Below are 14391 nucleotides of genomic sequence, written 5' to 3'. Positions count from 1 at the left end.
AGGCTACTCACACCTCAGGCAGATGGGAAAATGCATTTTCTCTTGCTCATCCTCATGCCATACCACTCTTTCACCCACATTGTTTGCTGATTCTTGCATACGCCATGTGCCAGGCATATTGCAGATCCATAACTTCAGCCAAACTGTACCCCCATATCCAAATACCTCTAAAGTCTGAGTGTTTGAAACCAAATCTGAACCCACAGAAAACCTCTTTACATAGCCCTAAACTTTATGACGGGTATCTCCAAGCCTTGAATCCACACTCTCTCCATGTTTTGGCGGATAGGAATTGTGGAATTTGTTCATAAACCCAGAATCATCAAAAGCTGCATTCAATACATGAGAAAGATTCATGACGCTTACCAGAAAATCTTTCAGCTAAACATCTCACATGCAAGGCCTGAGATTGTAGCAACTGGACACATCTCAAAATGTTTCTAGTTGTGCTGTGAATGCTTCACAGAACTGCGATGCTTAGAAGTGATTCCTTCGTTAAGACAGATAAATGCTACCTCACATCTTGAATATTAATAAGATAAAATTTATGAGAGCAAACAGAGTAATGTAATATTTTCTCCAAATGGAAAGGGCATGTATTTGCTTAGCTCTTTCATCAGCCATTTTCGGTCACACACCGTGTGCTTAAAATACAGTTATGCAACCCATGTGGGTCAACAGCGGAAGGTTGGTTGCTTCACCAGGATTATAAGAATCTTTTAAACACAATGGTACCACAAATTAAAATGGAAATCTATCAAAACCATTATCGTCCTGAAAGCTTTGGCCACAAGCATAATTATTGTAGAAGGATGTTGTCCTTGGACACAGCTTTGGCTCAGTTCAGCTAGTGTTATTTGTATCCCTCCATGGCTCAAAGTCAGAATTTGCATGGCTAAGGACCATAAAGTTTTAGAGGAAAAAATAGGCTGTTTCCTCAATGCTAACACTAGCAGTTTTTTATTGTTTTGTGGTGGTTTGTAGGCAACTCATTAGGTACTAGAGATACGAACAGACTGAATGCAGTGGCTGAAATCTGCCTTGAACCTTGGAAGGATTCGGATGGAGATTTCTGTCTGGGTCTGGTTGTTTGTGTCAGAGGCTGTTGCTTTAGTGGATGTGAACATGAATGAGTGAATGTCCGGAGTGCTTGGGTTTAAATCTAGATCTGAAATTCCATATTTTGGATAGTAAAACAGTGAAGCAGATCTTGAGCTGATATAAGCTGCACTCCACAGACTTAAATAGAGCAGAAAACCTGTCCTGAGTTTTCTAGCATGTCCATGAAGCAGGCAGTCCTGTAGGGATGAAAATAATTGAACGAATATACAATCTCCTGGATGTTGCTTGCCATCAGCAAAGGACACACCTCCTTTACCCAGAGCTGCCCTCAGGAGAGGCACCAGTTTGCTTTCTCAAGCTCCTGATGAAGGCTGAATCCTGGAGTAACTCCATGCTTGTGTTGATGATAAACTATATTAAATAACAGGCACTGCTGGTTATTTTTAAACTGGTTATTTTTCTTTCAACATCCAATTTTCCATCTTGAGGGAGGTAAGTGACTAACAAGTCTGAAATCTATTTTTCCTCTCTTTCCATCCCTCAGGCTGGTATAGATGGAGAAAGCATTGGGAACTGCCCATTCTCCCAGCGTCTCTTCATGATCCTGTGGCTCAAAGGAGTTGTGTTCAACGTCACCACTGTTGACCTGAAAAGGTAAAAATTGTTCAGTTTAATTGAAAATAGTTATATGATCCAGTGTTTGCCCTACTGAAAGGCCCAACCAAGTTCAATCAGATTTGTATCTAGCCTAGAAAGTCTGTGGTGCACAACAAAATAGTTGGGATTCAGGTTTGGTTTTCTTTTTTTTTTCACTTGTGGAATGTTTTTATATTAAACAGGGTACTTGGGGTAGTTTCAAAGTCTTCTAACCACAAACTACAGAAAAAAAAAAGAAGGGCAAACTGATTTTGTAGGAACTATAAATATCTGTGAAACTACCTGACCATAAAGATTAGCGATTTCATTACTTTTTCTCCCTCTGCAGAAAGCCAGCTGACCTACACAATCTGGCTCCTGGGACCCACCCACCTTTCTTGACTTTTAATGGAGAAGTCAAGACAGATGTTAACAAGATTGAGGAATTCTTGGAAGAGACTCTTGCACCTCCAAAGTAAGAACTTGGGATTTTTTCAGTCAATATTCCATTTCCTAGGAATGAAAGATGTCCTAAGAGAAGTTCCTAAAAAGCACTCCCTCCGACAATCTTTACTTACAGGAGTAATATTTATTTATGAAACTTGCTGGCTTCAGTGAGATGACTTCCATGTGTGAAGGTTACTTGTATGACTAATAACTGCAGAATGTTTTCTCTGTACACATTTCAGGATGCCCTTGTATGCAGAATTAAGGAGACCAATTCTAGAAAAATTTTGTAGGGGTCTGGTGTCCACATTTTACAAAGCTAAAAATAACTTGGAATAGATGCCGAGAATTGCCACACAAAATATCTGTGCCAGGAAAAGCATTTTACAGTGAAAAACTGGAGGTTTCTGAGCTGTGTGGTGTATTAGAAAGGTTGGAAGGGGAACTGATTACAGAGTATGAGAGGCTCTGGAGGCAGAAAAGCGCTCATTATTCTAGTCAAGAAATGACAAGAGCCCATGACTGGAAGTTATAACCAAACTAATTCAGATCAGAAATAAGGCACAGATTTTTTGAGTATGAATGATTAACCATTGGAACAAGTTACCAGGGAAAGGTTTAGATTTACCAGCTATGCCTTAGTTAGTCAAACATTTTGGACTTAATACAAGGATAATGGGGAAAAAAAAATTGTTGGCTTGTGATTTGGACCTTAAAATCTATGAATCAATGAAAATTGGCTTGGTTCCTTATGGAGTGTTTTACCTCCAAGTGAATCAGCAGCTATAGGCCAGTCCTGAGGCAAGAGATCAGATATTTAAATTTTCTATACTCTGGTCCAAGACCACTGAAGTCAGTAGGAGTCGTTAGTTTGTGTTGGTCTTTCAAATCGATAAATTGTTTTACACCAGATGTCTATAAAAACAATTCAGAGACTGAAAACTTTATGTTCCTTCACCTGGGTAATACGAACATGCCTTGCTATTACATCCTGAAGTACATTTTCAGTGTAGGGAATTAGACACGACTGCCATTCATAATAGAGCTGGCTGCCAAACTCCCCTGCACCTTTCTGGAAAGTTATGCTTCCTTCTGATTTAAGGCCACTGTATCTTGGATCGTGGTAACATAAAGCACCAGTGCGTTACCTTTGTCATGAATCCATCCCTGTGTAAGTATCCAAACGCCTGCCTTGACAGACACAGCTATTATTAAGAAGGACTTGCCAAGCTGTTGTTTTGAGATAAATGACAGCGTTAATTGCAGTTCCTTGTACAGGGCTTTTTTCTTTGTTCTTGTAAATCGTATTTGTAATCATCACTATGTTGCTGGTAACAAGATGTTACTCTCCACACTGCTGCTCCCTTTTCAGGTACCCCAAGCTGGCTGCTAAGCACCGGGAATCAAACACTGCTGGAATTGATATCTTTTCCAAATTTTCCGCATACATCAAAAATACCAAGCAGCAGGACAATGCTGGTGAGTAGGATCGTTACCAAATGTGCTAGGGAGTTTGTGTGCTTAGAAGTGGAATAATTTTGCCATTCTCCCATCATTTTATTTTAAACTCTGTTCATATGACATCAGGTAGTGTTGCTGATCAGTTTGAGATGGTTGGTTCAGGGGACTCAATTCACATGTCTACAGTTGAATTAACTACATCTATACTAGTATACTAGTAAAAAAGGCCACAGAGTGTTTAGTAGCCCCTTTACCAACTGTCAGGACATGGCTCCTGTCCATAGAGCCCAGCTTCCTCTCCAGAACAGGATCCCATACTGCTTACTAGAAGTGGCTGGTGGCCCGTGCTACCTTCTCTGCTCCGCCCAGGCGCTGCTTAGAGGAGTGTGTGTTGACTGGACCCAAAACCATGCTAGTACTAAAAATTTAGCAGTGAATGACTGGGTGAGAGCAACTTATGCCCTGACCCTTCGTAATTTGTTAGATGTGGTCATCAGACTCTTGGCCCGCTTATCTCATGATTATGTTATGCTGTTATAGCTAATTTGCTCATATAAACTGAGTTATATCAAGACATTAAACATAAAGTAATTAAATGAAAGAAGTGACTTTAAGAAATGTAATTGCACTCTGTAAGCTCCAGACTTTCCCTCACATGTTTGTGTGTCAAAAGAAATACCCCCCCCAAAGCTGGATGCCGTGCATATTTACATGCATCCTACACTGTCTTCTTAATGAAATTGCTTTTCTTCTCCACATTCCTTTCTCCTCAGAGAGGCAAGACTTCAGCTAGTCTAAGCTCCTGTTGCTCCATGAAAGCTACTGAATTTACACTGCCATATCCCTTGAGATGATTTAGTAGAATATTTGCAGTCACTCATTGGTGTACATCTTGCCTTATATTACTAGTTTCACGGACAGAGACCTAAGGCACGTTAAACACCATGTGCTCCTATTATATCATTCAGAGAGAAACTAGATTTTTTCAGGTTCCAGCTCAGCCACAGATTTCATCTGTGTGATTATATTTCATTGCCTGGGGCTGACCCATGAGATGAAAATGGGTAAATGATGATTTATGTCAGATAACAATCTGCTCCTTAATATTTTTGTGTTGTTAACAGAAGGAAATAATTATAGTGCTTCACTTCTCAGAGATGCTAAAAAGTTATTTTTTTGTCCAATGCTAATGGGATGCTCAGCTACCCTCTGTAGGAAGTTGTAAAAGGAAGATAAATTAAGAGTTAGACTAAATAGATGTTACGGTGAAAATAAAATATCTTGGCCATTTACAAGGAATTTTTATGGTCCGTTCCGCAACTGTAAATCTTAAATTCAGCTGTGCTGCCCCTTGCATTCTAAAACAGCCACGGGTATCTGTCCACATCCCAGCGTGTTGCTTCTCGGTGACTCTGTAATATGCAAATCCCTGGACTCATAAGGGCTGGCAGCTCCAGCCAGTAATAAATGACTGTCCTAGAGGCATCTGCATCTGGCCATAACCAGAGCTGGAATTCAAGGTCGGATATCTGCCACTGTGAGATAAGGAATCTAACCCTCATGATCAGGCCTCCACATTTTTACTAGCTTCAGCGTGATTAATGGAAGTTTTCCTTAGTTCTGCCTAACAAGGTCTTGGTTTAGGTACTCTTGAAAATAAGAGGAAAATGCTTCCCAATGGCAATTAAGCACACCAAGTTTATAGAGGAAAGATACGTTAAGCTGCAGGAGAGCAACCAATATTTGTTCCCTGCAAACATCCTCACTCCATTTTGTTAGCTGGTTCATGCTCTTGTGATATCCAGACACACTGCAATCTCTGAACATACTGATACTCAACTTTCCTCTTTGAAGTAGAGTAAAGATTCTGGCTTAATTTTCTACAGCTGGAGTGCTGCAGTGCAAGGTGAATAAAGCCGAGATGAGCAGAGTAGAAGTAGTACCTATATGTTCTTTCTAATAATGGAGTAAAGTACCTGAGGACCTCGGAGTCCTTGGGACTATCAGTGCAGACTTATGCAACGCGGGAAGTAGACCTCAATTTCAGCAGAGCAGTTGACTTTCAGTTTTCAAGGGCTAAGCGCAAACAGCTTTTCCCTTATCCCAGGGACATTTTACACATTTCCCTATCCAACTCATCTGAACCTGCAGCAGTTATTCTGAAGGCTGATTTGGTTAGCAGATAATCAGTTAGTTAAACAGTAGTTGTGTTAGATTTCTTGAGCAGTGAAAAGACTATGTGCAAAAAGGACAGCACCACTGTATGCATATTTCCTAATAAACCTATTTCTTTTTGTTTGGTATTTTTTTAAATTGCAACACAATCAAAAAGGGATCTGGGGCTCTAGCCCTGATCTGGTACGTGTCATTTTGCAGCAGGTTCTGATGCACTGTTTTTCCTGTGTAACAGCAGCAGTAGTTGTGTATAGTTCTGTAATAATAAAAAGCATTTTATAAACTTAAAATTTATTTACTTAGGAGAATGTCCCTTTCCCTGTCTCCATATGAGCATATGAGAACACAGATTGCTGCTTGTGGTTATCTTAAATGGTTCCTATACACCCCAGCTCTCAGATAAAGGTAATACATGTCTCATAGTCATCCTCTATATCTGCTCCTAGCTCCAGCTGACTCAAGTGCTTGGGTTAATCTGGAAAGCCACACCAGTGACCAGGACATCAGTTGCACATGATCAAAATACACAAATAAAAAAAACCTTGTTAATAAATCCAAAATAGAATGGAGAACCCAGACTGTTACATAAAAAATAATTCTAATTTATTTTAGTTGGGAATAGGGGAGTGCTGAATACCAAGTACACTAAAGCACCAAACATCAGGTTGTTTAAATTATGTTCTCTTAACTTGGGAGTCAGGGAGGCGAATTCATTAATGCGTGGGATATCAGGCTGGGAATTTGTAGCATCAGCCTATCTCTAGCTGTGAGAAGTGTGGGTTAGGTGTGATTATATATGATCATTCTTCGTAGCATAGTGGTTTAGCAGGGATCATGCAGTCTACGTAACATGAGCTCTCACTACAGCCTGTGGCTATTACATTTTTGCAGAAAAGTGCCGTGAAGTGGTTGGGGTAATTAACGAGATTTATGCAGTAGGAGGATACTGGATGTGAGAATTAACGAGAACCTAATGCACACCAAAGATAAGCCCAAGCTGGTGTTCCTCCCAGAAGGGTTTACAGCCAGGGTCATGCAACAATTTCAGACTTAAAGTGGTGCCATCACTTGGCTACGTCATTGCAATGTTTCCTATCGTGAGAGAGGTGGTGAGATGGCACTGACAACAGAGTCTGTAGCCTTTAAGTAGCTAAATGATTTTTTTTTTTCCCCAATAGTGGAAAAGTTACTGAAGAAAACGAGATTTGTAATTTCTTGGTTTAGTATGTGTCTGAATTTTGCATGTAAATGAATAGACACCATGATACATATGTCTGTTTGTTTCTAAGGTTGTGATACCCTCTGCTGGCAAATATGTGAATATATAAAGCAAGCAGCTTTACAATCAGGGCTGAAACACCCCCATAACAAAACAGGTTTCCTACTATCAAGACAGTTTCCTCTTACAAATGCAACATCGTCAAAAGTGAAGTGTTTCAAAGTAACCTATCGATTTTGACAAAGTTTTCATGGAAAAAAATCATGTTTTTTCTGGATGAGTTAAAATTACTTTGAAGTAAAATGCTTTAACGTTACAGAGAAAAATAGTACTTTTTTTCTGGATTCATGCAGTACTTCATTAGCCACACACCGTTATGTTTCATGCCTGGCACAGAAACAGGTGATAACCTTCTCCTGTAAGTCTGTATGGCAATATGTTATTGATCATGATTCATTTACTTACCAAAGGTATTTGGCAGCTAGGCTGCCCTGATTTAATAGTTCCCTGAATTTCTGATTCTTTTTTTCTGTCTTTGTTTTCCTAACTTTTCTGTCTTATAATATAAAAACGTTGAAAGGTTTGGAATGGGCTGGCGAGGGCTGTAAGCCCAGAAGCAAACATGCTCATGCCATATCAAAGTCCCACCACTTTTAAGCGTCTTGAAAGGGAAGGAATTGATTCCAGATTCTCAGGATGTGGCAAGCTGTGTTTAAAGAAAGTGTGTGCATTTATTATTTCAAGTCAGTTCAATTACAACGGGCTTGATTCCTTCCACCCCCCGTGTCACTCGATAATTTTATAACAGGCCTCTCTGAAGGAGTCATCTCCTCATCGTGGGATTAGATCCGCGCCTCACTTCGGTAGCGCAACTGGGTTCTTCAGTTCTCTGGCCATTGCCGCCAGGCTTCACCGCTTGCTCTTGAAATGACAAGTGCTTGTTCGTACAAGAAGAGGAGTCTTTGGGAGAGTTTAGTGGCAGTAGTCTTAAAAATTATTCCCTGGATGCTCTTGCTCAAGTTTTCATGGCCAATTTGAGAGGTTTTGGTTGCTTAGTGATTGTTTAATAGCTAGAAGGAGATCTTGTCTGAGCACAGGGAAGTAAACCGAGATCTTGTGAGTTTACTTTGGTTCCTTTGGTTGATGCTGAGCAAGTCACTCAAGCTCTGTACAGTAGCCAGGGTAGCAACAATTTATGTATTCATTGCTGGAGGATGAAATTTAATTAATTGGAATGCTGTGTACATATTCGGTATCCTGCTTGTTATTTTTTCTTGCGAGACTGTATACTGCAAACCAAGGGGACAACTTATAGTAACCGCCCATTAACTGTCCCGCCTAAAATTGTAAGTTCTTTGGCTCATAGAATGAGCCCTTTGATTTCATTTATGAGTTTAAAAAGTTGTTCTTGAATTGAGTTCTTAGGGGGCACCAGCTCCAGTGTGGGTGGGCGCATTCATTAGTGGTACGGAAGGATATTTCACTGTATGGCTCTTCAGAAGGCACTGAGCCGGGAGACCACCAACATGATTTCAAGCAGAGGAATTTCCAGCCGTCTGACCAGAGGACTCCGCTTGTCTGGTTTGGATTTACATCAAGAGGCCAAAAATAAAAGCGCATTTAAATCATTAACTTACATGTGATTAAATGCCATTCACCTCTTTCAGTAGCTACATCACACTTTGTGGTTAAGTGTGTGAGGTGGGAAATGTCTCTCTTCATGTGCTGTGTACGTATGTATACAGTAGATATGCACACACACACATAGGGCTGGAATTAAAACAGGCCTACATCAGTTTTATGCTGTGGAGTTGCTCCTCCTAAGAAGAGAGTCAGACCCACAGTATAGGTATGTGCACAGGCTGAATGGTGTGCTCTGATCCTTTCTAGAAACCATCGCGTGCCTCCTTAAACAACAAGAAAATCAGTTCACGCCAAAAACGTACGTGGAATATTTACAGTAATAACAGCTCTGTGGTGCAGACCCTTTGTGGCACCTGAGCTGATGTACGTAGCTGGGGCAGGAGCTTCTTGATGTTGTGGGCCAGCCTGTGTCGTCCTGACAAGCGTGGTCTGGTCTGGTCTCCAGCAGCAGGTTGGTGTAGGAGAGCAAAACATATGTTCCCAAAGCATCTCCGTGCTTGGTGGGGAAGGGCTCGGGGTCACTTCTCTTCCTTCCAGCCTGGCTTCTCACATCCAAAGGGGTCAGATTATAACTGTAAACGTGATACAGCTTGTCCTGAGTCTTTGATCCTTCTGGCCTATTCTGTGCCTAAAGGCTTCACCCTGTGCTCAGCAAAGTTCCTGGCAAAGCTCCTCTTGACTTTAACAGAGCAAGTTTTAAAAGCTGTTTGAATGTCCTTGTATCGATGGGGAGCTTCCTGTGACAGGGATCTTGCATCAGGCTCTAATCCAGGACCAACATTAATGCTTTATGCTTTTTGCACAGATTTTCAAGGTGCCATATAAATATATAGGCATAAATATATATATGTGTGTGTGTGTGATGTCTGTGTATCAACTTGCAACTAAAATTTTTCCTTCTTCAGTTGCAGAATTTCCCTTTTCCACTACAAAAACCCACACCTGTCCAAGGCCCAGCACGAGTCACAACTTGTCCTCTGCTATGACGATATTAAATTTTCTCTGCCATGCAACCAGGAAGGACTGGAAATAGCTTTTAAAATAATTTTAGAGAAAAGGACTTGCTTTGTGATGGAACATATCAGGATGACAGATCTTTAACTTTGGCATTTTGAAGCACAAAAAACCCATTTCAGAACATTTTAAACAAGTTTTTATGGCTCCCTCTGAGCTGAATACTGTTGGGCTTGCAGTAGCTAAAGTGTCTGGCAGCTTTACAAAACCAGGCCTAATATAAAAAATACCTAGTCTTTAAAACATATGTAAAATAGCTTTTCTGCAACATTTGTGGCACATAAAGTACCAAATACATGTTGGTGAGTGTGATATAAAGCTTTTATTGCCATTCATTTGGGATGACCCATATAACTCACTCATGATATGTTAATAAAACTGTTCTCCACTCTGTCTTTTTATAAAAACACACATATAAAGACCACTAAAACAGTGGTGATAGCTGTGTGCTAACTTGTTAAGTAGTGCTGCAAGTTGCATTTATCATCCGTCCTAAATTGCTTTATCTGCTTTCTGCCCAGTAATCAAAGACTGATTCTAAAATGCTCAGAAACAGCAGTTTGCAAAATAAGTTTGCTTGAGAAATAACTTTTTGAAAGGTCTCCTCAAAATCATGCTGGCTGGAGGCCCGGAGCCATCAATATTCTGTCTGGTACCAGTGACAGCTTTAAGGACCAATATCTTTTGACCTGCCAAAACTAAGAACTGAAATTTCATGCCATTGGAAGGAAGAGGTTTTCAGTTCTCTAAAATTATGACAAACCATCATCTTAATCTCAGAAATATGTACCTTACTAGGGAATGTTTCTGAACTTTCCTATCATTTAGGTTTCTTTCCTTCTTCTAAGACCTTGCTAATTAAGGTATGAAGATTTCCGGATGGAAATGTGAAAAATACTATTTGAAAACAATACAAAACTAAAACTCTGTGTAAGTCCAGATGTGATCAGACTGCAAGCCCTCCAAGGCAGGGACTTGGTATGCCTGATTAGCAATCTTAGATGCAGCCATTCTGGGAACAGTAAATATTTACAATTAATGCATTAGCAGACATAATTTTCTGACACATCTGTGCTGAAGTAGCTTTGAAGCCATAGCATATCATAGAGAGGGAGAGAAAAAATGAAAGAATATATATATTTATATAAGTTCAAGACACAGAATATGCAAAACCCTAAAAAACAGTTGACCATATATACTGAAGTCAACGAGGTTAATGATGTGCTCAAATTAAGGCATGTTCTCAAGCCTTTGCTGAATCAGGGCTTATATGCACAGGCCAGGCCTAGACTAAAATACTTGCAATGGGAACTAGTTGGCAGATGCTCTTCTTTAAGAGGGAATTATTTCCCCTGTGTGTTTGAATATTCCTCCAAGTGCTGCTGGCTTTACTGGGATGCTTTGTTCTGTTTCCCAGCCGAGCTTCCATGCTCACACACAGGAGCAGTAGCACAGCTGGAAGTGGATTAGAGCAATCTGGCGGCAGCAGTCCTGGGAGGAATTAAGCGCCTCGCTGCTGGAATGGGAGGCCTAAATTACATTATTATTTAGAATTGAGTTTTAACTTCATTGCTCTATGGTTTCGCACTGGTGGGTAACTCCCCTCATTGCAATATACTTGGTGCATCTGAAGTATGTTCCCCACAGCAAGGACATAGATGAAGTTATGGCCTTAGTAAAGTGTCCAAATCTTAAATAAGCAAATGTCCAGATTTAAGCACCCAACTGGTCTTATTGTCCTGGGAGGATTGTTCACAGGCTTATATTTAGGAATTCTAGAGCAAGCTATCACATGACAGAGAGCCCAGTGCCTGGCTCCTGGAAGTCAGTTTGCAAAACTGTTGATGACTTCAAAGGGAGAAGGATTGGCCCAGAATCTGTTTTTCCCAAAACAGATTTTTTGTTTTATGCATGCAAATGTTCTTCATCAAATAACAGGGAAGAGAAGAATGAGACATAAATGAAAATCAATGTTGCTAATTTTCTTTATTAGATCAGATCCTAAATAGTTGACCTTTAGCTTGAAAACAGTGCTGGGAATAAGGTGACTAAGTGGGAATTATCATTGCAGAAAAAAAAATCAGAATTTCATGGAGTTTGACGCTAGAAGGATTATTTACTATGATCTCCTGCAAATCACATCCCAGTCAGTTTTGCCCACTGAGCAAACATGTTAGTATTTCAGCCTTTAGCATAGTTGTTGTTTTCCATTAGAGCAGAGAATAGGAGAAACTGAAGTGTCTTTGGTGCACAATGCCCTTCTAAGGGGGAATTTACCGGATGAGAGATGCCCAGCTGATGGCAATAGCTGGTCCATATTCTGCACCGCAGGGGAAGGTGAATCCCCAGTGTTTCAGCCGGTCAAAGCTGTAAAACAAATATTTCCTGGAACTTAACCTGGAATCGGGACGCATCTGAACACGTGAGGAAGGCATCTACTCAGCAAGACTTTCTGCATGGCTCCAAGGCATGGGTCCAACCATTCCCATCTCTAGCAGAGAATGACCTGTCAGCCATGGATAAGCCCCACAACACATCTGATTCATTGCATATTGGGAGAAAAGATACTGTGATCTTTGCAAGCATCTTAAGTCTCGAAGCATGAGATTTAATTACAGTCATTGTCTTAATGTTGAGTAGCAAATTCTCTGTGACATTGATGGTGGTACAGTCAGCCTACCACGGTCCTTGTTCCAAGACCTAAAAGATGGTATTAGGGATTTTAAAGTACCATGACCTGCCCATGTGACTCTATCCCCCTCCATCCCAGTTTCTCCTATTTCTGCCAGAACCGGATTAAAGTCTGCCTTTTCTTAGTCTTATTATAAACACCCCAAGAAGTATGTCTACCTCCCCTCTCTCCTTGTTGGTTCCTTGAACAGTTCATTGCTTTGGCAATGTGGAAACCGAATTTGTCCAACCTACAACCATTAGACCTTTCCACACCTTTGTCAGCAACGCTGAAGAGCTCCTTCACACTTCCCAGGTGTTTGTCCATGGGTGAGCATCTGTGCACATTGGCCTCTCAGCCTTCTCTCCAATTAGCTGAACAAACAGACTCTTCAAACCTTGCATTTTGAGGCTTGTTTTCCAGTCCTTGAACACCATATTATTGTTCTCCTTTGACCTCTTGCTGGAATTTCCAAAGCCTTTTTTAACTGGGGACACCAGAACTGGGAAAAATGTTCTGAATACTTGTCACGACAGTAGAGTTGCAACAGAGGGAATATGACCTCCCTACTAGTACGTGAAAATTTTTCATACATCCAGACATAATTGTAACTCTTATTGCTTTTGCTCCTTTCAGAGAGGTTGAGGCATAATCACGATGGTCCCTAAGTCATTTCATGGAGCTTGAAACAAAAAATCTCAAAAGCAGAGAAACAATGGAAAAGAATTAAGATGTGAGTCATTTGTAAATCTCATCGTCTCATGTTTTTTTTTATCTAAGCAACAATTTTTGAACACAAAGGGCAGAAAATACTGGAAACATTAAAATAAAACTATTTGAGACTGAGATTTGCTAAGTGAACTGAGGAATTTGGGAACTTGATAAGCTTTAAAACTTCATCCTCAGATGCTGCTAGCTAGGCACTGCTGCATTTCCCTCTCGTATCTTCACCACTGCTGAAGTTAAATAACATAGTTGAAATCAGTGGAGTGCAACTGGGATTATCCTGGTGTAAAAAACCCAGACTTTATTCCTCTACATGCCTGGGATTGAAAGAAATTGACATTAAAGATGCAAGTGCCAACAGCCTGTAGATGAACAATCTTCTTTCTTTGCTTAAATATTAGAACACAAGGGGTCCCCACAGCACTGTCGCTAAAGCCCTGTTGCACTCTCTACCAGAAGCTAACTTTACTCTTATTTTAGCGCACAAACATGTAGTTAGTTTTTCTTTGTTAGTCCCAGAATCATCTTTTTTGCTCTTTGATAGTAAAACAAAACTTTACACTCTGAGTAAACACACAGCATCTTAAAAATCAAGATACCGGAGCGATAATCTCATACTATAAATATGTGGTTTTATAATCTGCAGGGCTTGTTCCCCCCCCCCCCCCAGGTTTCTGATGCAAATCAGCTGCTGCTTGTCTGCAGTTGGTTTAGGGACACCTGCACAAGACTAGCATTGCAGAGGTCAGGATTAGGCCCTTGGGGACGTGCTCTAGAAATGATGCTTGTCACTTATGTGCTGCTACAGAGTTACAATGATTTGTGAAATGCAAGTTAGGTACTGTTCTTCCTGGGGCACTTGTAGGCCGGTAGTTTTACATTCACTTGCTTCCTGCCCTCAGGGTCGCTTGGACTCCTAAGAGACTTGGAAATGAACCCTTCTTTTGGTGTCTTTTGAACACCTGGGTTTTCTTCTTAAAAACCAGCATTTGAAGGAGCTCCAGTTGCATTCTTCATGATAACATTACAAGTATTACATTTATTTCTTGCCTCCACTGTAAAACCGAATGAGGAAAGGAAGAAACCTGAGTTTTCAGTCTAAAACTAGAAACAAGTCAAACCAAACTTTCTAGATACTTGAAAAATACGTGTTTAATTTTCTTATTAAAGACATTATCGATCCACCTGTTTCTCCAGGTTTAATTTGGGAGTAGGACAGATGGTATCACAAAAATAGGAAGATGCCTCTTCTTTTTGTTGTATTTACTGTTTATCCCATCTAACCCGAAACATAAGTCTACAGCTGATGCATTACTGCTTTTACCAATGTAAAGTT

At 40.4% G+C, this 14391-nt stretch overlaps 1 protein-coding gene across 1 annotated transcript in view; it reads left to right on the top strand.

The window, feature by feature from the left end:
• Nucleotides 1–14391, top strand: part of CLIC5 (chloride intracellular channel 5) — a 60000-nt gene that overhangs the window by 25103 nt on the left and 20506 nt on the right. Inside the window, exons 2-4 of the mRNA XM_052809751.1 lie at nucleotides 1607–1716; nucleotides 2048–2173; nucleotides 3518–3624. Coding sequence (XP_052665711.1) covers nucleotides 1607–1716; nucleotides 2048–2173; nucleotides 3518–3624 — 343 coding nt within the window. The remainder of the gene's footprint in view (nucleotides 1–1606; nucleotides 1717–2047; nucleotides 2174–3517; nucleotides 3625–14391) is intronic.

The sequence above is a fragment of the Harpia harpyja genome, chromosome 15 (genome assembly GCF_026419915.1).
Source record: "Harpia harpyja isolate bHarHar1 chromosome 15, bHarHar1 primary haplotype, whole genome shotgun sequence".
Classification (NCBI taxonomy): Eukaryota; Metazoa; Chordata; class Aves; order Accipitriformes; family Accipitridae; genus Harpia; species Harpia harpyja.
This window is presented reverse-complemented; position numbering and strand designations above follow the sequence as displayed.